This window comes from Hyperolius riggenbachi, chromosome 10 (genome assembly GCF_040937935.1).
Source record: "Hyperolius riggenbachi isolate aHypRig1 chromosome 10, aHypRig1.pri, whole genome shotgun sequence".
Lineage (NCBI taxonomy): Eukaryota > Metazoa > Chordata > Amphibia > Anura > Hyperoliidae > Hyperolius > Hyperolius riggenbachi.
Genome location: NC_090655.1, coordinates 39,802,176 through 39,828,459, shown reverse-complemented (window position 1 = coordinate 39,828,459; position 26,284 = coordinate 39,802,176). Strand labels below are relative to the sequence as shown.

Sequence of the window (26,284 nt, the reverse complement as noted above, 5' to 3'; positions counted from 1 at the left end):
ATCGATTCAGTTGATCTGTCCAGGTGGAAAATTTCACTTGTTCGCCGGCGGGTCGGGAGTGCGTCATTGGTGGCGTTTGGTTTGGCGACGACCGATGCAGCAATACATCACCTGTCCCGCTGGTGCGAGTCCCCAGGTCAGTGCTTTCCCTTTCTCCGGCTGGCCTTATTCTCCATCTCCTCTTCACTTCTTATCCCGTCCTGCGAAAAGAGTGCCCTCTGCTGTTTGAACTTCCGCTTGTCACAGGACGGGACAGGAAGTGGAGATGGAGAAGAAGGCCTGCTGGAGAAAAGGACAGCACGGACCCCCCAGGGACTTGCGTCGGCGGACAGGTAATATCATTGCTGCTGGCAGGGGGAGGCATGGCAGGCAGAGGCAGCAGCAGCACCACAGGTTGTGAATAGAGATGTCGCGAACCTCCGATTTTCGGTTCGCGAACCTCCACGAAAGGTTCGGTTCGCGAAAAAGTTCGCGAACCGCAATAGACTTCAATGGGGAGGCGAACTTTGAAAATTTGAAAAAATTCTACTGGCTGGAAAAATGATAGAAAAAATGTTTCAAGGGCTCTAATACCTGGAGCTCCACCCTCCCTCCCTCCCTCCACCCACCCTCCTCCCTCCACCCACCCTCCTTCCTCCCTCCCTCCCTCCACCCTCCTCCCCTTCTACCCTTCTATTTATTCCCTCCTACCGGAGGGAGGAGGGTCTCATCTGCCAGGGAATTGTACTGTGGCTGAATAGAGTACTGTTTAAGGGCACTGCCTTTGACATGGGAGACCAGGGTTCGAATCCTGGCTAGGGTCACTACCTATTCAGTAAGGAGTTTAAGGCAAGACTTCCTAACACTGCAGGGTGGCCTCCTGAGCGCGTCCCAGTGGCTGCAGCTCTTGAGCGCTTTGAGTCCGACAGGAGAAAAGCGCTATATAAATGTTCGGATTATTTATTATTATTATTTCAAAAACCAGTTTACATACCATAGCTGGGAATCGAACCCAGGTCTGTGTGGTGGGCAAGCACCCTAACCACTGTACCACAACCGTACTAACTGAAGCTGGCCTAGCATTTACTATTTATGGTCAATGCAATAGAAACATTAGGTTGCTTAAAGGGAACCTTAACTGAGAGTGATATGGATGTTTCCTGTAAACAATACCAGTTGCCTGGCAGTCCAGCTGATCTCTGTGATTGCAATAGTGGCTGAATCACACCCTGAAACAAGCATGCAGCTAATCCAGTCTGACTTCAGTCAGAGCACCGGATCTGCATGCTTGTTCAGGGGCTGTGGCTAAAAGTATTAGAGACACAGGATCAGCAGGCGATTCTAGCAACTGGTATTATTTTAAAAGGAAAAATCCATATCCTTCTCCGTTTAGGTTCCCTTTAAGGATTTGTAGCATAAAAGCCAACTCACATTGGCTGGGATTTGAACCCGGGTCTCACTGTGTGGTGGGCAAGCACCCTAACCACTGTACCACAACAGTACTAACTGAAGCTGGCCTAGCATTTACCATTTATGCTCAATACAAGAGAAAAAGTAGACAAGACAAATAACATTTATATCACGCTTTTCTCCTGGCGGACTCAAAGCACCAGAGCTGCAGCCACTAGGGCATGCTCTATAGGCAGTAGCAGTGTTAGGAAGACTTGCCTAAGGTCTCCTACTGAATAGGTGCTGGCTTACTCTCTACTTTTTCTCTTGTATTGAGCATAAATGGTAAATGCTAGGCCAGCTTCAGTTCCCTTTAAGCAACCTAATGTTTCTATTGCATTGAGCATAAATAGTAAATGCTAGGCCAGCTTCAGTTAGTACTGTTGTGGTACAGCGGTTAGGGTGGTTGCCCACCACACAGTTAGACCTGGGTTAAATGGTATAATTCCCTGGCAGATGAGACCCTCCTCCTTCCGGTAGGAGGGAATAGGTAGAAGGGGTGGAGGGAGGAGGGAAGAAGCTGTCCCTTAACTAATTAGTGTAGGCAGACAAGTGAGTGAAATGGCATAAGGACCTTGCTTGGAGGAGGGAGGGGGGGGCGGGCCTCCAGCAGTGAGAACAGTGTGTTTGGCAATAATGGGACTGCTGACTGTGATGTAGAGGGTCAAAGTTTTGCTCAATAGAGCATTAAGGGGCGAATCGAACTTCCGCAAAAGTTCGCCTGGTGCAGGCGAACGCGAACCACCTAAAGTTCGCCTGGAACCGTTCGCCGGCGAACAGTTCGCTATATCTCTAGTTGTGAATCGATTTCATGCTGATTTCATGCTGAAATCTATTCAAAATCTGTGTACAGTGCATGGGCAGCGAATAGATCCCTCTGTGATCAGATTAGATCAGAGAGGGATCTATCTGTTGGTCGATCTGGCGGCAGTCGACCAGTGTGGCGGCCTTAACACCACGCTGCACTAAGTTACGCTATAATTAACTAAACTACACTACATTGCAGTGCACTTTAATATTATACCTGGTCCTGCCACCGCGATCCTCTCCCCCGGCTCTCAGTCCTGCTTCTTGTGCGGTCCTCTTTTGCATCCTCCACGATCCTCTCCCCCTGGCTCTGGGTCCTGCTTCTTGTGCGCTCATCTTCTGCATCCTCCACGATCCTCTTCCCCTGGCTCTGGGTCCTGCTTTTTGTGCGGTCCTTTTCTGCATCCTCCGCGATCCTCTCCCCCTGGCTCTGGGACCTGCTTCTTGTGCGGTCTTGTGCACCCCCCCTATCGCCGCAGCTCTAACAGTGATCGCTACGATCCACCGGCGAACAGGAGCCACTCTCAGTGGCTCCTGATCACTGAGGGGAGATGTCAGCTGTCATATGACAGCTTAATCTCCCCTCTCCAGTGCGCACGATCACATCGGGAGCGGAAACTGAGGGTGGTGTAAATCCTACTCTGCATCAGCCTAGGGCAGCCACAAGTGCGGCATAGGATTTACCTATGCGGTACCGAAAGGGCTAAAGGATTCTAACCAGCCACATTTTGCTGATCTTCTAGCGATTTATGTGGTGTTTACCTTAATACCTCCTCTGCTTTACTGGGAAAGCTTCCTTGTATAGTTAGTTATCAGTCCTGTCTCAGAATCATTGGCTATCAACCCCCGCTTACACATGCCAGCATCCCCACAGATGTGACCATCCCTGCCTCACCCTCTCCTTCTGGCTTTGTGATGGCTGATGAACCAATAAGACCGCTACATTAAAGAGAGTCTGAAGCGAGAATAAATCTCGCTTCAGACCTCATAGATAGCAGGGGCACGTGTGCCCCTGCTAAAACGCCGCTATCCCGCGGCTTAACGGGGGTCCCTGACCCCCCAAATCCCCTCGGTGCAGCGGGGGAGCGCTTCCTGGTTGGGGCAGGGCTAACCGCCGCAGCCCTGCCCCACGCGCGTCTGTCAGCGCGTATCTCCGCCTCTCCCCCGCCCCTCTCAGTCTTCCTTCACTGAGAGGGGTGGGGGAGAGGCGGCGATGCGGCGCTGACAGACGCGACTGGAGGCAGGGCTGCAGCCGTTAGCCCTGCCTCCAGGAAGCCATAAATCACGACCAAATCTGCGACCAAGTGTTGCAGTGGTCACTTTGGGGGTGAAGGGACCCCCGTTAAGCTGCGCTATAGCGGCGGTTTAGCAGGGGCACACATGCCCCTGCTAACTATGAGCTCTGAAGCGAGATTTATTCTCGCTTCAGAGTCTCTTTAAAGGGAACCGGAGCAGAGGCTGGGGGTATGCATTTAAGAATACCCATGTTTAGTTGGTAATGAGGATACACTCACCGGCCCCTTTGGCGAGCTCTAATCCTCCCAGTCTGCCCGCAATAAATTACATTGGATCCGGCAACTCTGCAAGAAAATCACGCTGTGACCCGGAACAGGAAGTCTGCGGGTTCTATCTGCGCATGTGCAGGCTTCTTCCTCCGCTCTGTGCATGCACGGCAATATGATGCCTGGCAGATGGAGCGGGTATATTAGCCATTTTATCCACAAGTCAGTAGATATACGTCCTCTGTGACTTCATCTAAGCCACAAGTCAGTAGATCTACTGACTTGTAGCAGAAGCAGGATTGGGCTTGCTCCTGTGCACATTTCTGGCACTGTCTGATGCAGCACTAATTGGTGAATGGGAATATATGTTTCCCGAGCTAATGAGATTGATTTTTACTATTAAAAATACTTTTATTTTCTCATTTCATAGTGAAAAATACACTCTGTAGCATTAATTTAGAATCAACTATCTTCACCATAAATTGTGACCGGAACATAATCTAAGTTTTGTGATTAGCAGTAAGAATAGCCAAACAAAATTTGTTTTTTTTTTTATCTAGAGTAGCACTTTTTATTTTTAAACTGGAATTGGTAAAACTGAGAAATGTTTTTTCTATTTTTTTCTTTTTTTTTCCCATTAAAATTCATAGAAAACAAATATGTTAGAGGGAAAAAAATGGCATACAGTGAAAGCCTAGTTTGTCTTGAAAAAAACAATATATATTTACTTTCTGTGTCCTAAGTAGGGATGAATTTATTTCTGATTAAATAAGGACATGGCTAAACTGTCAAAACTGCTCTGGTCCATAAGTGGGAAAAAAGGTCTGGATGCGAAGTGGTTAGAGGAGGAAGAAGCCTGCACAGCAAGGACCTGCATACTTCCTATTCCAGGTCACAGCGCAACTTTCTTTCAGAGTTGCCGATCCGATGTATTTTATTGCGGGCAGACTGGTAGGAGGAGAGCTTACTAAAGGGGACGGTGAGTGTATCCTCTTTACCAAATAGATGTGGGTATGCTTAAATGCACACCCACAGCCCCTGCTCAGGGTCCCTTTAAGAAGATGCTAGGCATTGCCATTACCAAGGTTTAAAAAAAAAAAACAATTACTATTACAATTCAATGGCATTCAGTTGCAAATTACTCCTGTAATGTTGTTATAAATGATGTAGAGTTACCATTTTTATTTTTGAAGGTTCGGAGGTGAAAGAATTGCTCCCCAAGCTTAAAGGTCACTTGGAAGAAATGAAATCAAAGGTTCAGTTCCTTGAACTGGCTAAAAAATTACTCCAGGTAAGTGTGCAGGTGATGTGTAAAATCACATTTCTTAAAGTGTATCTGAGACTTTATAAATAGCAGCGTTTATACTTACCTGGGGCTATCTCCAGCCCCATGTACTCCATGCGCTCCTTCGCCGTCTCCCCGGGCCTCTCCGTTCTTCTACAATCTTCTCTTGTCATTTCTCCAGCCGCTGCCTGTCGTGCTGCACTGAGCATGCCTGGCCACGCGCACGCTTCCATCACGCTCCCGTAGTTTGGAGCATTCTGTCCTTGGCCAGTTAGTGCAGTGCAAGCGACTGGGCCGCACATGCTCAGTGCAGCGCCACTGACAGCGACTGGAGATATTACACGAGCCGCTCGGGAGGACGGCGAAGGGGTACATGGGGTTGGAGTAAGCCCCGGGTAAATATAAATGCTTCTATTTATAATGTCTCGGGTTTTCGAGACGACCATCTGTGATATCGCCCAGACTTAAGAGGCGATGAGGTAGACCAACTTGTCAAAACACTTGTTCCTCCCTGATAAATAAGACAGTAGGGCACACTTTCTCTAAGCAGACACCAGAGAGAGGTAAATTTTTAATTAGGCACACATTAAAGGGAATCTGAAGTGAGAGGAATATGCCAATGTGAATATCCATTTACATTGGCAGAGTGTTTAGGGAAATCGCCAGCTCCCTAAACGCTAAAAAACCGCTCTAGTGTGTTCCAGGCCGAAGGGTTTTCCTTTGATGAAGGATTTTGAACAGGGTTTGAATCCTGCTCAAGCCAGTGTTAAAAACAGTAAGGAGTCTATGGGGAGGGCTCCCTAATGATCCTGGTCGCCTGTGGAGCGCGTCCTTAATGGCTGCAACTCTGAAGCGCCTTAAATCTGCAAGGAGAAAATGTCTTGTCTAAAGTGTACCTCTGGTGTAGATCTAAAACTCACAGAAGTTACTACAGAATAGCAGGAAAATGTGTCTAAAGACTAACTTCTTGTGCCATAAAATACAGATTTTGTTGGTTAGCCACGCCCCCTTTCTGAAAAACTGCCATGGCAGTGCTGCTGAACCAGCCTTTCACAGAAAGGAAAGGTGAAGAGAGAAGTAATGCAGTGTCAGCCACACAATGTTACATTCAGAGCTACCACATTGCTTCCCTGCTGCTTAATGAACACATCAGACGTTGCTGCATTGGGTTAAAAAGAAGAGTAACAGTAATAGTGCATCATTCTGGCTCTTTTTTACTCTGGAATTTACATCAGAGATGCACTTTAACAACCCCATCCCAACTGCCTAAAGCCAATAGGCGTCGGGAAGGTGGCTCCCCCTGGACCGCCTAACGATAGCCGGAAAGTCCTGGGGGAGGAGATCAACAGTCTGCCGGGGGCACAATGCGGGGCTTCTTCCTTGTAGAGGCAGAGCTTTGTGCAGTAGCTTTGCCTCTAGTTTGGGGTGATTATGGAGTTTTCGGCCGCGGGGATGCAGCGTTTTAGGTGGGGCAATTGGGTTAAACAGGTTTTTAAAGTAGGCTTCAGAGTCTCTTTAAGAGGAAATAAATATGGCAACCTCCAATTCCTCTTGCCTCAGGTTTCCTTTAAAATGACCTGTTCCTTTCAGTGCAGCATTTTCCAGAACTCCCATTTGAAGAAATAATAAAATGTGCTTAAAAAAACTGCAATTAATTAATTGTTCTTAATAAAAAGTGCCACACCTGATCGCAGTTTAAAATGTTTATAGCCAGCATAACATCGTATTGACTTTGCCATACGTGGATCTGATCCCGGTCTCCTTCTCTGAAGGTGTCCTATGCAGAGCAGTGGGGAGTGGAGTCTCGTGACCTTCCTACAGTGGCAAACATTGCAATTCCAGAGTCACTGAGGTCTTCTGAGGATGACGCCTTCATCCTGATCTACAGTGACAAAGGGCACAGCCGGGGCAACACATCCAAGAATCTGCAGGCTGGGACTCCGCTGGGATTACTGGCTTACCTCTACTGCAGGTACGTGCTTTGTGTATCTAATGCTTCAACTAGATCTGTCACAAGTACAAAACCATCATTTCCTTCCTGGACTTATAACAGAACAACTATGGGGAGAAATATTATGTACTCAATGCATTAGTTTTAGCACTAAAAATATAATGCTTACATACATATGTTGTATTTAACCACTTTATCCACAAGTCAGTAGATATACGTCTTCTGTGACTTCATCTAAGCCACAAGTCAGTAGATATACGCCTTGTAGCAGAAGCAGTGCTGTGCAGGATTGGGCTTGCTCCTGTGCAAATTTCTGGCACTATGGCCTGGTGCAAACCAAAAACCGCTAGCAGATCCGCAAAATGCTAGCAGATTTTGAAACGCTTTTTCTTCTTTTTCTGTAGCGTTTCAGCTAGCATTTTGCGTTTTTGTGAAGCGTTTTTGGTGTAGTAGATTTCATGTATTGTTACAGTAAAGCTGTTACTGAACAGCTACTGTAACAAAAAACGCCTGGTAAACCGCTCTGAAGTGCCGTTTTTCAGAGCGGTTTGCGTTTTTCCTATACTTAACATTGAGGCAGAAACGCCTCCGCAATCCAAAATCTGCAGCAGCCCGGGAGTATGCGTTTCTGCAAAACGCCTCCCGCTCTGGTGTGCACCAGCCCATTGAAATACATTACCCAAGCGTATCCGCAGCCACAAGCGGATCGCAAAACGCAGCCGAACCGCTCTGGTGTGCACTAGGCCTATCTGATGCAGCACTAATTGGTGAATGGGAATATAGGTTTCCTGAGCTAATGAGATTGATTTTTACTATTAAAAATATTTTTATTTTCTCATTTCATAGTGAAAAATACACTCTGCGGCATTATTTCAAAATCAAATATCTTCACCATAAATTGTGACAGGCGCATAAGTTTTGTGATAAGCAGTAAGAATAGCCAAACAAAATTTGTGTTTTTTATCTACAGTACCACTTTTTTTTAAACTGGAATTGGTAAAACTGAGAAATGTTTTTTCTATTTTTTTTCTTTGTTTTCCCATTAAAATTCATAGAAAACAAAATTGTTCGAGGGAAAAAAAATGGCACACAATGAAAGCCTAGTTTGCCTTGAAAAAAAATATATATTTCATTTCTGTGTCGTAAGTAGTGATAAAGTTATTTCTGATTAAATAACGACAAAGCTAAACTGTCAAAACTGCTCTGGTCAATAAGTGGGAAAAAAGGTCTGGATGCGAAGTGGTTAAATATGCAGTAGATTATTGTTTTAGTACTCTATAGTGTCTAAAGATTCCTTATATCTGTAGTAAGATGGGATCCATATGGACTTCACACTTCAACAAGATAAGTCAGACGTGCAGACCACTAATTTCCTATCTTTAAAGGGGGATGTAAAATTCAATAATAAAAAATGTATTTAAAAAAAGTGACTAAATTTAAATGTAAATCACTTTTTTTTTTTTTCTACTAAAAGGTGGCGATCAGCAGAGATTGACTGCTGAGAGGCAGAGCTACAGCCTAAAGCTCTGCCTCTTCTAGGAAGTAAAGCCCTGCGAGCCCGGGAGCTCTGCAGGGCTCTTTCTCTTGTAATAAATCTGTCATCTGCCGCAGGGATGCAGCGGTTCAGCTTGGGCAATCATGCTGAAAAGGATTATATAACGAAAACCGGTAAAAAATGAGACTTCAGAGTCTCTTTAAGCAGACTGTGATTTTCTCCCATCGTCCTCCAGGATGGCTGCTGCTGAGATATTGCTTGTCCCTCCCCGAACGGAAACACCTGTAAGAGTAATCAATTTAAAAGAACCCGCCCTTATATAAGGACTCCTCCTCCCTCACCAACTCAGTTTTTGTTTGTTTCCCATCACCTGAGGATACACCTGTAGACCTTTCTTGTTTTAAGGCATAGGTTGGCCTGGGACGCCTATGTTGTCAGGCAGGGGTTTTTTCCTAGATGGCGGTGGAAACTGTGAGTAGGATGCCCCAGTTTTAACCTGTGTGCGGTGGGGGCGGAATGTTACCTGGCTGCAGGTTGTCCAAAAGGATCACCGCCATTACCGCCCTTCTTGCTGCGTCCATGTGTTACAGAGCAGCTAGAGATGTCAGAAGTTATGACATAGGATCTCCTGGTCCCGCAGGTGTCACTTCTGCTAGCCGCTGTTTGGCCAATGAAGACAGGAAGTGGGGCGGTGTCTTCTGAAGCCAAGAGAAGCGCGAATTCCGTGCTCTCTACACGTGGGACGCCAGCGACGCTGCCATGGAGCAGAAGCAGTCCTCCGCAACAGCAGCCTCTGATGCCCGACCGAGACTCTCTCTCGGAGGAATTGGCACAGGTACATATATGAGAAAACGATTGCTATCTATAAATACCTCTAGCAAAATGTTTTCTGAGCAGTGACTCTTCTTTCACGGTTTTGCAAAACTTGCACAGCAACAGCCTGAGAGATAGAGATGCCAAAAGTGTAACATTAGATTACATGATAAGAAATGGAACTGCTCCTCACGTTCTCCACTATGCTGGAAGATGGGATCACAGACAATAGGCATCCCAGCCTGTTCCAGCAGCAAAGGTGAGTGCACTGATGGTGCATTTTTTGCAGGAATATACACTCCTATGGTGAGATTGCAGTGTGATTTCCCCTGTGTTTTACCTTTTCCCTTTCCCTCTATAACCTAGCAAGCTAAGTGCATGCAAAGCAGAGGGGGTATCGGATAGGGTTGGAGAAGCTAATATCTTAGAAATGTTGCTACTGCAACATTGGGCTTCCCCAGCAATATAACAAAGAATTGTCAAGCCTGCACGAAATCTGTGGTAACTAGTGGTTGACAATTTACATAAACAGCTAATGGAAACTTTCAGGGTAATAAGGAATCCCTGAGCAGTTTCAGGGAGTTATTGGTTTCCCATTTTTGATTGTTAGGTTTGCAGTAAACCTATACTAGCTGTAGAGACTGAGGATTGTTTGCAGGAATATGCACTTACATGATTGATTGTTAGTGGTTTCCCTTGTATGGTTTATATTTTCCCTTATCCTCTGTGTCCATGCAATGTAACAGTGGGTGCAAAGGATGAGTGAAGGGGAATTGTTGCCATTGCGGCAGTATGTTTCCCCAGGGTTATAATAAGATTGGTCAAGCCTGAACTGGAGCGATGGTGATTGACAATCTATGTAAATGAGAAATAGAACTTTTCAGGAAGTGAAACTCTGGTAGTTTCAAGGAGTTCTTTTTTCTTTCAGATCTGTTTTGCATTTGCATTGGTTCAGATCTGTTTTGCAATAGCATTGGTTCAGATCTGTTTTGCATTGGTTCAGAACTGTTTTGCATTTGCATTTGTGTCAGATCTGTTTTGCATTGGCATTGGTTCAGATCTGTTTTGCATTTGTTCAGAACTGTTTCGCATTTGCATTTGTGTCAGATCTGTTTTGCTGTTGCATTGGTGTCAGATCTGCTTTGCATTTCCATTGGTTCAGATTGGGTTTGCATTTGCATTGGTTCAGATTGGGTTTGCATTTGCATTGGTTCAGATCTGTTTTGCATTGGCACAGATCTGTTTTGCATTTGCATTGGTGTCAGATCTGTTTTGCATTTGCATTGGGGTCAGATCTGTTTGGCTTTTGCATTGGTGTCAGATCTGTTTTGCATTTGCATTGGTTCAAATATGTTTTGCTTTTGCATTGGTATCCAATCTGTTTTGCATTTGCGTTAGTTCAGATCTGTTTTGCTTTTGCATTGGTGTCAGATCTGTTTAGCTTTGAATTTGTTTCAGATCTATTTTGCATTTTGCTTTGGTTCTAGACCTGTTTAGCATCTGTATTGGTCTCAGATCTGTTTCGCTTATGCGTTGGTCTCAGATCTGTTTCGCTTATGCGTTGGTTTCAGATCTGTTTCGCTTATGCGTTGATCTCAGATCGGTTTCGCTTATGCGTTGGTCTCAGATCGGTTTCGCTTATGCGTTGGTCTCAGATCGGTTTCGCTTATGCGTTGGTCTCAGATCGGTTTCGCTTATGCGTTGGTCTCAGATCGGTTTCGTTTATGCGTTGGTCTCAGATCAGTTTCGCTTATGCGTTGGTCTCAGATCGGTTTCGCTTATGCGTTGGTCTCAGATCAGGTTTCGCTTATGCGTTGGTCTCAGATCGGTTTCGCTTATGCGTTGGTCTCAGATCGGTTTCGCTTATGCGTTGGTCTCAGATCGGTTTCGCTTATGCGTTGGTCTCAGATCAGTTTCGCTTATGCGTTGGTCTCAGATCGGTTTCGCTTATGCGTTGGTCTCAGATCGGTTTCGCTTATGCGTTGGTCTCAGATCAGGTTTCGCTTATGCGTTGGTCTCAGATCGGTTTCGCTTATGCGTTGGTCTCAGATCGGTTTCGCTTATGCGTTGGTCTCAGATCGGTTTCGCTTATGCTTTGGTCTCAGATCGGTTTCGCTTATGCTTTGGTCTCAGATCGGTTTCGCTTTGGCGTTGGTCTCAGATCTGTTTTGCTTTGGCGTTTGTCTGAAATGTTTTTCATGTGTTGCAGATCTGTTTTGCCTTTGCGTTGGGTTCAGATCGGTTTACCTTTTTGATACGAAGGTGGAGGATTTCTGTTCTCTCCACCCATCGGTGTCAGGGAACAGATAGGATGAGTTATTAGTGGACTGGCTGAGCGGTCTCCTCTACACATTTCCACCATTCAACTTCACTCCCAAGGTGCTGAGAAAGATGGAGGTTGAAGGGCAACAGTGATATTCATAGGTCCCTGGTGGCTGAGAAGGGCATGGTTCCTTATCTGTTGTCTCTAGTCCTGAAAGGCCCATGGCATCTGGGAAAGACAAGACCTGTTAGTTCAGGGGTCAAATGTTCACCCTACTCTCCAGATGTAAAAGTTAAAAGCCTGGGCATTGAGGAAAGAATCCTGGTTAGGACTGGTTTTCTAAAGAGGTGGCATCTACTTTAGTTAACTGCAGAAAGATTTCCACAACGAGGAAATATGCAAAATTCGGAACGCATATTCTTCCCGAAAGGAAAGGAATAATATACAGACGGATGACCTTAAGATTATTTTGGGAATTTTTACAGGAGTGAAATTGACATGGGGCTGAAGGTAAGCGCCCTAAGAGTCCACATATCGGCCTTATTGGGTTTTCTTCATACACAATTGTCTAAGAAGGGTTTTGTTAACTCTTATTTTCAGTAGCGAATTTCCGACCAATGCCAGGGAAATTAGTTCCCCCTTGGGATTTATCTTTAATTCTAAATTTCTTGACTTCTGATAAATTTGAACCTATTGCTCAGACCCCTTTAAAGAATCTAACATTAAAAGTAGCAATAACGTCAGCTAGAAGAATTGGGGATATTCAGGCACTATCCATTAACGTCCTTTTGATATGGTTATTCATTCAGAATTGCGTTCAGACCTGACCTAGTCTATCTTCCAAAGATCTCTTCATCTTCTTTCATCGTTCACAGGAGATTGTTTTACCGTCTTCTTCTCCCAAGCCGCAGGATGCTAGAGGAGCAGTGAAACAGATTAATGTGAGAAGAGCTATCATAGTTTATTTAGAAAGGACAGCTCGGTGGAGAAGATCTATCCATTTATTTGTATCATATATGGGAGCCTCAAAGGGATTGCAGGCATCAAGAAGCGCCATAGCTAGACGGGTTAAGGAGCTAATAGGTTGGGCTTACAGGGAATCGCAGGAAATATTCCATACTAGAATCGCGACACATTCTACTCTATCCTTGGCAGCCTCTTGGGCATAGAGGTCGTGAGCAAGCCTGGAACAGATATGTAAAGCAGCTACCTGGTCGTCACACACAACTTTTGTGAAACGCTACAGAGTTGAACTACTGTTAAGCCAGGTTCAGAGTTTCTTTTGGAAGAAAGTATTACAAGCCATCATCCCTCCCTAATGAAAATTTCTCGCTGGTCTCAGCAGCAGCCATCCTGGAGGACGATGGGAGAAAACCCCAGCTGCTTACCTGTAGCCGTGTTTCGGCGAGTCCTCCAGGATGGCTCCTGAGTTCCCATCCCTATTGTAATATAGTTGCTAAGTTTGATTTATGTTAAAGGTGATATACTCTTAATAACTGAGTTGGTGAGGGAGGAGGAGTCCTTATATAAGGGCGGGTTCTTTTAAATTGATTACTCTTACAGGTGTTTCCGTTCGGGGAGGGACAAGCAATATCTCAGCAGCAGCCATCCTGGAGGACTCGCCGAAACACGGCTACAGGTAAGCAGCTGGGGTTGTCTATTGTTGTGACTTGGATGAAGATCAGATCACATTTTATGACCAATTTGTGCAGAAATCAATATAATTCCAAAGGGCTCACATTCTTTTCTTGCTACTGTATCATTTATTTATTCACTTTAAAGGACCACTTTTGGGAAAAATTTAAAAATTTTATATACATTCCGTGCATATAAAATGTACTTTTCTCCCAGAGTAAAACACACTAAAGGGCCTGAGCCCACTGATGCAGTTGTGTCCGCTTATGCCTGCTTTTCAGCATCTGTAATATTGATGTAAGGAGTTTTCAATCAGGATGATGCCATTTATTGGCTAACTTAGAGATGAATAAACAGTAAGCTTATAAAAAGCCTTCGTTAGACTTGAACCAAGTCCGACGAAGTATTCCCTTTATTTACAAAAGCACACCCTGTAAAGCCTCTATACAAAGATGTCATCCAGCTTCTGTACTAATTTGCACACTATTTTGACAGTTGCACTGTGCAACTCCAGTTCAGTAAGTGCTTTTGTAAATTAAAAAAATAACAAAAGTAACTGGGAATCATGAGGAGATGGACTAATCCAAAACCTGACAGCTCTGTCAAATTTTCACTACCTTTTTACTGTAAGTGATAGTGACATAGGGAAATGTAATTTATAGTGCATTTGAGAAATGTACATTTATATATGGATTGTAAATGATACAGTTCCACATAATAAACCGCCTAGGCTAAGACAATGGGATGATGGGGAAATTTGGGCTTGGGGTGGCGGGCGCCTCAGGGCGACAAATTTTACCTTCGCAGTTTTAAGAATAGCCACGGTATGCAGCTATGAAGGTACATTTTCGTTGTGCAATTCGCAGCAGGAGGGGACAATTTCCGCAGACAGGCTCGCAACTAGAAGTTATCCGCAAGCCAACTTTTTTTCTGTAAACCTGTCTGCGGAAACTGCCCCCTCTTGCCGCTAATCGCACGGCGAAATTTACCTTTATAGCCAAATATTGCGGGTTTGCGAAGGGGGGGGGGGGTTAGGCACCCCCAGAGGGGTCTTGGGGTTAGGCACCACTGGGGGGTGGATTTTAGGTTTAGGCACCATCAGGAGGGGGGTCTTAAAGGGAACCAGAGACGAAGCACCCTCATGTATTTTACCATATATATCAGTGGGAATATTAGAGAAAACACCTACCTTGCTTTCTGTTTCATTCTGCACTGCACAGCTTGCTTCTAATCAGCCCTGATAAAATCCATGACTGAGCATTCAGTCTGGCTTTGCTCAGGAATTTTTATAGCTCAGTCTGTGTTCTCGCTTGACTTTTCAAGCCCAAGCCTGCCGCCCCCTGCTGGCTCTGCTCAGGAATCATTATAGCTGAGTCATTATAGCAAAGCCAGACTGAATGCTCAGTTGGGGATTTTATCAGGGCTGATAAAGAAACAAGCTGTGCAGGGAAGGATGAAACAGAGAGCAGGGTAGGTGTTTTCTCTAATGTTCCCACTGATCTATATGGTAAAATACATGAGTGTGCTTCATCTCTGGTTCACTTTAAGGTTAGGCACCACCAGGAGTGTGGATCTTGGGGTTAGGCACCACTGGAAGGGTGGAGTTTAGGGTTAGGCACCACCAGGGGTGTGGTCTGAAGGTAAGGCACCACCAAGATGGGGTCTTAGGGTTAGGCTCCACAAGGAGGGGGGTCTTAGGGTTAGGCACCACCAGGAAGGGGGGTCTTAGGGTTAGGTACCACCAGGGGCGGGGTCTTAGGGGTTAGGCTCCACAAGGAGGGGGGTCTTAGGGTTAGGCACCACCAGGAAGGGGGGTCTTAGGGTTAGGTACCACCAGGGGCGGGGTCTTAGGGTTCGGTAGAGGGAGGGTTCTGTATGAGAGTAGGGTTACGTTTAGCCATAGTAAAATATCGGTAAATATTACAGATATTTTATATTCAAAATGCAGTAGTAGAATATCGCTAAGTTTAGCAATATCTTACTAGCAGCAGTCGTCTGCGCCCTTTTTTCCAGGTGCCATTTTTTTACGTTGCATGTATGCAGAGAGAGAGAGAGAGAGTAACCGCATTAGAGGAGAGGTAGATTCAAGAGTTCAGAATTGACTGCTGCTGATTCCATCATTGGTAGACCACAATGACGGCGCAACAATAGTTTAGTCACTATTCAGAGCGTAATGAGGGCTGCACCAGCATTTTTCTTATGTTCTGTTTGGAATGAGTACATTTTGTGTGATGTTTTTGACTTTGAAGACAATGCTGAAGTGTTAATGAGAGGTTCGAATTGGTTCCCAGTGTCATTTTACCCCCTTAGCAACGCTTATGTTTGCAGAGATTATTTTCACGGATGGCTCCAGCAGAGAGGCCAGTCTGTGTAATAACCAGCCACAGCTCTGGCTTTATCCCCTCAATCTCATCCGTGTCCATCACAGCTCCCAGACTCTTTCCCTGGCTGCCTGCTTGATTTCAGCCTGCTGTTCCTTCATCACAGAAAACATTCATGTTGTGCCACCTACTGGAGGAAATGCAAACTGCACACAAAAGTCAGCTCTTTCCAGATGCCCTGCCCATGTGCTCCTGAAATCTGTCTTTTTGATTATTATTATTTAGTATTTATATAGTGCTGACATCTTCCGCTGAAGTGGTGATGGGTGATTGTCACAAGTAGCCCTACAGCCGTTTCACGCTTCTACTGAAGCTGGTACTGTCTCCGCAGAAGCGCATCTTAGCGTGAAACGGACAGCCTCCGTAGAAGCACATCTTATCATGAAACGGCCGTAAGGCTACTTGTGCCCAGTACCCACCACCACTTCACTGCCTCCACAGCAACGGTATGTCATATCGTATTCTCATATGTTGGAATATGTTTTGCTACACTTTGGATTAAAGACAGCCTTTTAGCAGTGCTGACTCTCCTCTCCCTTCCTTGCCAGTATACTGTACAGAGTATATAGTCTTGTCCCTCAGAGGGGCTCACAATCTAATCCCTACTATAGTCATATGCTTAAAGGATACCACAATCGAAAAAAAGTTTGCAGCAGTGTGTGGGGGGTTAAAAATTACATACCATTAGCCAGTCCTGCACCCTCCATCTGCCGCAGTTAGTCTGCTATAAGTCCCGGTGCCCAGCGACTTGATTGACCCCCCACCCGGACATACTGCGCCCTGTGCACGCAGTATGTCCTCCCCTCTTCACTTCTGGCCGGCGCATAGCGATCGGCTCAGAAGCACGTTCATTCCTCTGCCTCCCCTGCGCTGCGTGTGCGCTCCATTACACTTAGCGTCACATGATTAGCATGTGACGCTAAGTGTAATGGAGCGCACACGCAGCCCAGGGGAGGCAGAGGAATCGGCGTGCTTCTGAGCCAATCGTTATGCACCGGCCAGAAGTGAAGAGGGGAGGACATACTGCGTGCACAGGGCGCAGTATGTCCGGGTGGGGGGGTCAATCAAGTCGCTGGGCACCGGGACTTATAGCAGACTAACTGCGGCAGATGGAGGGTGCAGGACTGGCTAATGGTATGTAATTTTTAACCCCCCACACACTGCTGCAAACTTTTTTTCGATTGTGGTATCCTTTAACATACTACTTTGTGGACTACCTTCTAACAAGCTGGCCCCGCTCCAGTCTGTACTGAACTCAGCTGCTCGTCTCATTCATCTTTCTTCTCGATCTTCCTCTGCTGACCCTCTCTGTCAAGCTCTTCACTGGCTGCAAATTAACCAGAGGATCCAGGTCAAACTCCTAACCCTAATCTACAAAGCTCTCCACAATCTCTCTCCCCGGTACATATCCTCACTCATTTCCAGATACCAACCCAATCGCAATCTCAGATCTGCACATGCTCTTCTTTTTTTTTCTGCTCTAGAATTACCTCATCACATTCACGTTTTCAAGATTTTGCACGCGCTTCACCCCTTCTCTGGAGTCCCCTCCCACAACACATCCGTCACTCGCCAACCTTTGTTACCTTTAAACAGTCACTAAAAACTCACTTGTTCCGACAAGCATATGCTCTACCTTAGGCCACTTCCCCTTTGCCGTAAGACCAAATTGCACTCCTAAGAGATATCCTAAAACCTAGGTTCTCAACATGTGGTACGTGTACCCCAGGGGGTACTTCTGATGGTTCTAGGGGGTACTCTGGCTTGATATAATTAACTAAGTATAACAAATTTAGAGTTTTAGATTTATGATAAATCCTATATAAACAACACCAAATTAGTATTTTAGCTAATTAAAAGCAATAATAAATGCTTGGAAATGGTTTAGTACCAATTATTATGTACTATGATTAAAAATATATTTGTCAAGGGGTACTTGAGATAATGTTTACCATGCTAGGGGGTACTTGGTGAGTGCAGGGTTTTAAAAGGGGTACATACCAATAAAATGTTGAGAAACACTGTCCTAAAACACAAAGCCTTTATATGTTTGTTGTTACTACCCCTCCTCTTGTTTCACCCCCCCCCCCCCCCCAATATACCTTTAGATTGTAAGCTCGCAAGGCAGGGCTCTCTTACCCTTTTGTGTCTTGGAAATCATTGTACATTTTATTCATAGTGTTACTTTTATCACTTATTACCAATTCTATATCTTGTATTCTGTGTTTTGTATCGTTTTTGTATTGTCACTAATTATGTGTTTGGTATATTAGTGTACAGCATTGTCTGTATTATTAGGTACCCCATGTTCGTTTCTTACTGTTGTACAGCGCCACGGAATATGTTGTCGCTTTTATAAATCAATAAAAATAATATGCCTATGTATCGTTGTTTAGGGCCAATTTAGTTGGAAGCCAATTAACTTATCTGTATGTTTTTGGGATGTGGGAGGAAACCGGAGTGCCCGGAGGAAACCCTCGCAGACACAAGGAGAATATACAGACTCCGTACAGATAGTTTCCTGGCTGGGATTTAAACAGGGGACTCAGCACTGCAAGCCGAGAATGCTATCCACAGGGCCGGATTTACCATAAGGCACTGTAGGCACATGCCTACAGGCGCCTGATGATGGAAAGGCGGCTCACTCCCCTCGTCTCATGCCTCCGTCCCTATGCAGAGACCTGATGAGAGTGTAAATGAGAGGTTACTCACCCTGCTTTCGGAATTACACTGATGAGATCTCCCTTTAGTCAGGGACACCTCTAACTACCTAATACCTAGGTTCCTTTAGCTACTGAATACTTGGGGGCACCTCTAGCTACTTAATATTGAGGGTACTTCTGGCTACATAATGCTAAGGGACACCTGTAGCTACTTATGACAGGCAAGGGAAGTAAGGGAGGAGTGGTAGCTGCATCAGCCAGCACACTAGTGGTGCAGTTTGGTTGGGGTTTGTAGGTTCACGGAGGGCAAAGTCTAAGGTCCAGGACATCTGTGCCTATAGGCTCCTGTGAGGTAAATCCGGACCTGGCTATCCACTATGCTTTTGGCCTGATTGACTTTGACTTGTTTCTGGTTAATGTATGCTTGTCCGCTGTATGTCTGCTATCCCACCTAGATACCTGTCTGCCATTGTCTGCTCAGGCATACCCATGGATGGACAGTTGGCTTCTGACCCTCAACCTTTTTAAGGTCCTTGCTCCAAATGGTGACACGAAGGGTCAATATTCCTAATCGTTTCTGTTCATACTGCATGGTTTAGTGAAACACCACATTGCCAATATGAGTTTATGGATTTCAGATATACACAGATAACAGTAAAATTCTGCAGGTTTGTTATCAAAGAGGAACTGTAGTAAAAATGTAATGAATACAATTATTTTTTTTGTACAATATTCATTAATTAGTCAATGTTTCCCCATTGTAAAATCTGTCCCATCCCTGATTTACATTTTAAAATGTATCACAGGTGGTGACATTTCTAGTTCTGTTAGCTGTTTTCTGTGGAATGTTTATTTTCTGATGTTCCGAAGCTAGTAGAAAATATACCTCGTCTCCCAGAATGCTCTGGGGGTGGAGTAGAATTCTGCATTGCATCCTAGACTTAACATCACTGGGAGGGAGGGGCTACATTCAATATGCATCAATATAAAGAAAGTGTTTCTGATGTGGAAACCAGAAAAATGACTGTAATAGTGTGTATCCTGAATAAATGACTGCATTCTAATATACAACAATGCCTCTTTAATATTCGTTTTTTACCAGTATGTGTTTTATGTGTTTGTGTTGCAGGAATGCGGTGCTGGATGGCTATGTGCAGCAGTTACTCTACACTTTCCGATATTTCTGTTCCCAGGAAGACTTAGTGCAGTTCCTTATTGATCGGATTAATAATACTGTACCAAGGTATTTATATTTAGGGAATTAATGAACTTTGGAAGTAACGGATGTGAAAACTTGGTGACCTTCTTAGGTGAGGGTCTGTCCCTTCTCCTTCTCTCTTCCATCCTCTTCTTCTTTCTATACCCTACCCCTTCAGACAAGGAGTGCTCTAATCGCATTCTATTTTAATCCGCTATGACTCGTCCAATTAAATTGCTATCTATTAATGTCCAAGGCCTAAACTCCCCTCTCAAAAGGTTAACGGCGTTCCTTCACTTTCATAAACTTAATGCAGATATTATCTGTGCTCAAGAGACACACTTTATATCTACTAAAGATCCAAAATTCTTACATAAAAACTATAGGCAAGTTTATTACGAAAACTTGGTGACCTCCTTCCTGGTCCATAGACCTCCTTGAACAGCTGATACTCTGCAGGTCTGGACCACACCCTCTCCCCACTAGCAGCATAGAGTGTTTTGTGTTACTATCCATGCAAGGATGGGGGTAGTAGCTTGGGTGTTTTTTTGGAATTAGTTGGAGTAGAATGTTACACAAATCATCAGCGTTTATCAAGGGAAGCTGTCAGTGTAAAAGTGCGTACACACATGCGACTATAGTTGTTTGAAACGATCGTTCCCCGATCATTTCAAACGACGATTGTTTAAAAAAAAACATCCAACGATCATTAAGTCAAACGATGGACGAGCTAGATAGCTAAAGATCTGTCCTGGCGGATTTTTGTAAACGACGATCGTTAGCAAAAGTAGTACATCGTTAAGAAACGGTCGTTCGTAGTAGGCAAGACATGCGCACTTCGTTTTATAGTCACAGCACATTAAATTTTCCCCTCGTGATGTAACGTTCGTTCTATGATTGTGCCCAGTGACGCGTTGTATACTACATGATTATACCATAATTTTGATAGGACAAAGTGTATTTTTGTATGTTTTGTCAACACTATATTATCTAGATGCTCTACTACAGTGTTTCTCAACACGCGGTTCGCGTACCCCAGGGGGTACGCGAGACCATAGCTGGGGGTACGCAGCCAGGAGGGGATGCAGCGCAAAACGGGGGAGCATGCCCACACATAGCGGCGGGGAGGTGGGTCCACTCCCCCCCACCCTCACCTTGGACTCCCCCGTCAGCGCTTCCCCCTCCGACACGCATTAATAGCAGTGGCGGCATGGTAAAAGGAACGCGGACTTACTTCCGCGTTCCACGCCAGAGGTCCTTCTCTCTCAGCGATGACGCTACTTCCTGTTTATCAGGAAGTAGTGTCAGGCTCAGAGAAGATCGGACCTCCGGCATGGAATGCAGAAGTAAGTGTGCGTTCCTTTTACCATGCCGCCACCACTGTCTGCTATTAATGCGTGTCGGAGGGGGAAGCACTGACGGGGGAGCCCAAGGTGAGGGAGGGGGGGAGTGGACCCCCCTCCCCGCCGCTATGTGTGGGCATGCTCCCCCGTTTTGCGCTGCATCCCCTCCTGGCTATACTTTGGGCACACATGCCTAACTAAACTGTAGGCACCCATGCCTAGCTATCCTGGGGGCATCCATGCCAGGCTGTACTAAGGGCACCCATGACTGGCTATACTGGGGGTACTTATACCTAACTATACTGGGGGCACCTATACCTGGCTATACTGGGGGCATCCATGCCAGGCTGTACTAAGGGCACCCATGCTTGGCTATACTGGGAGGCACCCATGCCTTGCTATACTGTGGGGCACCCATGCCTGGCTATACTGGACGACACCCAATCCTGGCTGTACTTGGGGCACCCATGCCTGGCTATACTAGGGGCACCCATGCCTAGCTATGAGGACACCTATACCTATATATACTGTGGGCACCAACCCATGCCTGGCTATACTGGGGGCACCTATACCTAGCTAAACTGAGGGCACCTATACTGGGTGCGGGCACCTATACCTGGTACGTTAGTACTAGAGGATATTAGGAAACTAAATACCAAATTTGCGGACAATCTAACCACCATAGAGAGGAAGGCAATGAGGGACCTCCAGAATGATGCCTCCATCATGATTCGACCAGCTGATAAGGGGGGGGGGATAGTCATACAGGATGTTAGAGATTACCACCAGGAGGCACTCCGCCAATTAACTCAAGGGGACACTTATGAAAAATTAACAATGGACCCCACTATGAAGTTCCTAAAGAGATTAAAAATCCACTTAACAGAGGCCAAATTAAAAGGTATTCTGGATGAGGATGAATACGCTTACTTATACGAAGAGAACCCCAGAATTCCTGTGTATTACCATCTCCCCAAAATACATAAGTGCCTCACCAACCCCCCAGGGAGACCCATAATATCGGGGATTGGGTCCATGACATCAAATCTTTCCGGGTATGTAGATCTGTACTTGCAAGATCTTGTTAAAACCACCCCCACCTATATTAAAGATACAGGACATTTTTTAAGAATTCTTGATAATTATGCATGGTCGGAGGGATACTGGCTCTGCACTGTTGATGTTAGCTCCTTATATACAGTGATCCCCCACCAGAAGGGTATAGAAGCTGTTGAGTTTTTTCTACACGAGGCAAAAGTATTGCCTCAGGACCAGATAGAATTTATTTTAGAGAGCATTAGATTTATTCTAAAGCATAACTATTTTGTTTTTGAGGGACAGTATTTCCTCCAGGGCACCGGGACGGCGATGGGGACCCGGTTTGCTCCTTCCTTTGCAAACCTCTACATGGCCCATTGGGAGCGTTTTGTTCTCAATGGGCCAGAGGGCCCCGGACCCTCCCTGGTGCTCTGGAGGAGATTTATAGATGATGCATTTTTTATCTGGCAGGGGACTCGAGCTAGTCTCGATACATTTTTAGGTTGGATTAACGAGAATCAATATAATCTGAAGTTCACAGCTGAATTGAGTAGACAGCAGGTTAACTTCTTAGATCTAACTGTGTATAAAGAAGAGGGCAAGATTCTGACCAAAACATACCTAAAACCAGTAGATACTAATACCTACATTAATATAGACAGCTGCCACCACTATAAGTGGTTGATGAATATTCCTAAAGGCCAGTTCCTAAGACTTAGGAGGAACTGCTCCAAAATAGATGATTTTGACAAAGAGGCTCAAATTTTGCAAGCCAGATTTGAACATAAAGGATATCCACAAGATATCATTTTGGGAGCTAGGGAACAGGCCACATGTACTGCCAGACAGGTTTTATTGGAAGAGAGAGAGAACCGCAATGCCCATACTTTTCAGCAGCCTAGTGTGGTCATGAGATATTCATCCCAGGCCCCCAAGGTGAGGAATATAGTGAGGAAGCATTGGGGTTTATTAAGGGAAGATCCTATACTCACCCCCTTATTATCGGAATATCCGCAAGTAATTTTTAAGAAGTCTAGGAGTTTAGGCAATCTACTAGCACCCACTATTAAGAAATCGGAGATAAAGAAGACAAGGGGATATTTTAAAAGATGTGGGTTTTGCCGAGCATGTAAAGAATCGAATTCCCCCATAGAAAGAATTTACCAGATTACTGCTGGGAATGAAACATTCAGCATGAAAAACGTAACCAATTGCGACACAAAAGGGGTGATATATGTGCTAACTTGCCCCTGTTTAAAGCACTATGTGGGTAGAACAAAACGTACTCTAAAAGAAAGATTGAGTGAACATTGCACCAATATTAAAAAGGGCAATAAAGAACATCCCTTATCAGCACACTACAAAATGGAACACGGTTGCTCCTTTAAGGGATCTAAATATTGTGTCATCGAACAAGTAGTAAGACCATGGAGAGGTGGCGATTTCTTATTAGAAATGTCCAGACGTGAAACTATGTGGATATTTAATCTAAACACACTAGTTCCGCACGGATTGAACAAAGATCTTGAGCTGCATGCCTTTCAATAATCCTATTAACCACACAGTATAAAGAACTACCCTCCTATTCCCCAGTAGCCAAGCTTTGAGAAAGAGAGGCGTTCCTCTCGAAACGTCAGCGGAGGCTACAGTCGTGACGTCACGCCATAGAGGGGAAGGAGGCGTGGCGGAGTTCCGTACCGGGAAGTTGTGGAGCAGAACGGAAGTTTGCCGTACTGAAGGTTTGCATCATCCACGTGACCCACGCCATCCGGACCCCCTGGAAGCCGGGCACGCTTGCCCGACACTGCACTGCAGGTCCAGTCTCTCTCACCTAGCCGCCGGCCGGGGCTGGTGAGATTGAGCGGCTTCCCGGAAGATACTATCCGCCACAGGATTCATCATCAGAGGACTCAACACCTCAGGAGGGTGAGACCGCTCTACTTTAATCGTATCAAGCATTGATCCACATTACTTTGATGACTCACCACCCAGCCTGTTTTGCTTGCCAGCATCTTACTAGGCTTAAACGCCAGCTAACACCTTGCTTAATCTCTGCTTGCATCAAAGCTACTATTGCTATTACGCTTGGAAATTAATTATGCTAGCTCAATGAGCAGATATTGAGGTCTGTTGGGAACACCATCTCCTTACTAACACACGAATTATTTCTACAAAGTTCGCTGCTGCATCTGATCCATTACTGTTTCCTCGCAGGAGACACTGACCTCCTAGAGCAGGGCTGTTGCTCTAACTCATTCAAGTGCTATTAAGTATTACAACACAGCACTGGATCTACTGTTTTATGATTTTACTTTTATATGTATTTTATGTCATTATTGGGCTAATGCCCTTTTATACAGCTGTTCAGGTTATTTTGCCCAATATTTTATTAAAATTTCGTATTTCCATTCGACAAGCGCATCTGTAAGTTTTTGTATTTAAAGTTTTAGGAATTGGGATCCCTTTACAGTTTTGCCGCTGTCTGACTGGGCGCAACATCATTACAGTTTTTGTATTCCAATTTTTTTTTTGGAATTAGTTGGAGTAGAATGTTACACAAATCATCAGCGTTTATCAAGGGAAGCTGTCAGTGTAAAAGTGCGTACACACATGCGACTATAGTTGTTTGAAACGATCGTTCCCCGATCATTTCAAACGACGATTGTTTAAAAAAAAACATCCAACGATCATTAAGTCAAACGATGGACGAGCTAGATAGCTAAAGATCTGTCCTGGCGGATTTTTGTAAACGACGATCGTTAGCAAAAGTAGTACATCGTTAAGAAACGGTCGTTCGTAGTAGGCAAGACATGCGCACTTCGTTTTATAGTCACAGCACATTAAATTTTCCCCTCGTGATGTAACGTTCGTTCTATGATTGTGCCCAGTGACGCGTTGTATACTACATGATTATACCATAATTTTGATAGGACAAAGTGTATTTTTGTATGTTTTGTCAACACTATATTATCTAGATGCTCTACTACAGTGTTTCTCAACACGCGGTTCGCGTACCCCAGGGGGTACGCGAGACCATAGCTGGGGGTACGCAGCCAGGAGGGGATGCAGCGCAAAACGGGGGAGCATGCCCACACATAGCGGCGGGGAGGTGGGTCCACTCCCCCCCACCCTCACCTTGGACTCCCCCGTCAGCGCTTCCCCCTCCGACACGCATTAATAGCAGTGGCGGCATGGTAAAAGGAACGCGGACTTACTTCCGCGTTCCACGCCAGAGGTCCTTCTCTCTCAGCGATGACGCTACTTCCTGTTTATCAGGAAGTAGTGTCAGGCTCAGAGAAGATCGGACCTCCGGCATGGAATGCAGAAGTAAGTGTGCGTTCCTTTTACCATGCCGCCACCACTGTCTGCTATTAATGCGTGTCGGAGGGGGAAGCACTGACGGGGGAGCCCAAGGTGAGGGAGGGGGGGAGTGGACCCCCCTCCCCGCCGCTATGTGTGGGCATGCTCCCCCGTTTTGCGCTGCATCCCCTCCTGGCTATACTTTGGGCACACATGCCTAACTAAACTGTAGGCACCCATGCCTAGCTATCCTGGGGGCATCCATGCCAGGCTGTACTAAGGGCACCCATGACTGGCTATACTGGGGGTACTTATACCTAACTATACTGGGGGCACCTATACCTGGCTATACTGGGGGCATCCATGCCAGGCTGTACTAAGGGCACCCATGCTTGGCTATACTGGGAGGCACCCATGCCTTGCTATACTGTGGGGCACCCATGCCTGGCTATACTGGACGACACCCAATCCTGGCTGTACTTGGGGCACCCATGCCTGGCTATACTAGGGGCACCCATGCCTAGCTATGAGGACACCTATACCTATATATACTGTGGGCACCAACCCATGCCTGGCTATACTGGGGGCACCTATACCTAGCTAAACTGAGGGCACCTATACTGGGTGCGGGCACCTATACCTGGCTATCTATCTATACTGGGGGCACCTATACCTGCGGTGCGGTATATATGCGGTATAAGTGTGCGTGTGTGTGCGCGCGCATGTATGTGTATGTATATGTATGTGTGTGTGTGTGTGTGTATATATATATATATATATATATATATATATATATATATATATATATATATATATATATATATATATATATATATATATATATATATATATATATTATACACGTGGGGGGGGGGGTACTTGGCTGGAACTGAATTGCGGTAGGGGGTACTTGGGCCGAAAAAGTTGAGAAACACTGCTCTACTACATACCGACAGTATGAAATAGAAATTTAGTTATGTCATATGCGTAACGTTAGTTTTACAGGGTAATGTACGTTTTGAACCGTTCATTACAGGCGGGCGGAACTTGCTATGATGTAACTTCCAGGAACAGTATGTAATGTTGTTCCGGATCGTTCATTAACAAACGATCAGATCGTTACACACCTTTAAAAGTAAGGTCATTCTTTCGTCAATTAAAAGATCATTTGTCGTTCACAAT

At 45.2% G+C, this 26,284-nt stretch overlaps 1 protein-coding gene across 1 annotated transcript in view; it reads left to right on the top strand.

The window, feature by feature from the left end:
* KNDC1 (kinase non-catalytic C-lobe domain containing 1) overlaps positions 1 to 26,284 on the top strand; it is a 214,508-nt gene that overhangs the window by 146,503 nt on the left and 41,721 nt on the right. Inside the window, exons 19-21 of the mRNA XM_068258601.1 lie at positions 4,931 to 5,028; positions 6,795 to 6,994; positions 19,353 to 19,466. Coding sequence (XP_068114702.1) covers positions 4,931 to 5,028; positions 6,795 to 6,994; positions 19,353 to 19,466 — 412 coding nt within the window. The remainder of the gene's footprint in view (positions 1 to 4,930; positions 5,029 to 6,794; positions 6,995 to 19,352; positions 19,467 to 26,284) is intronic.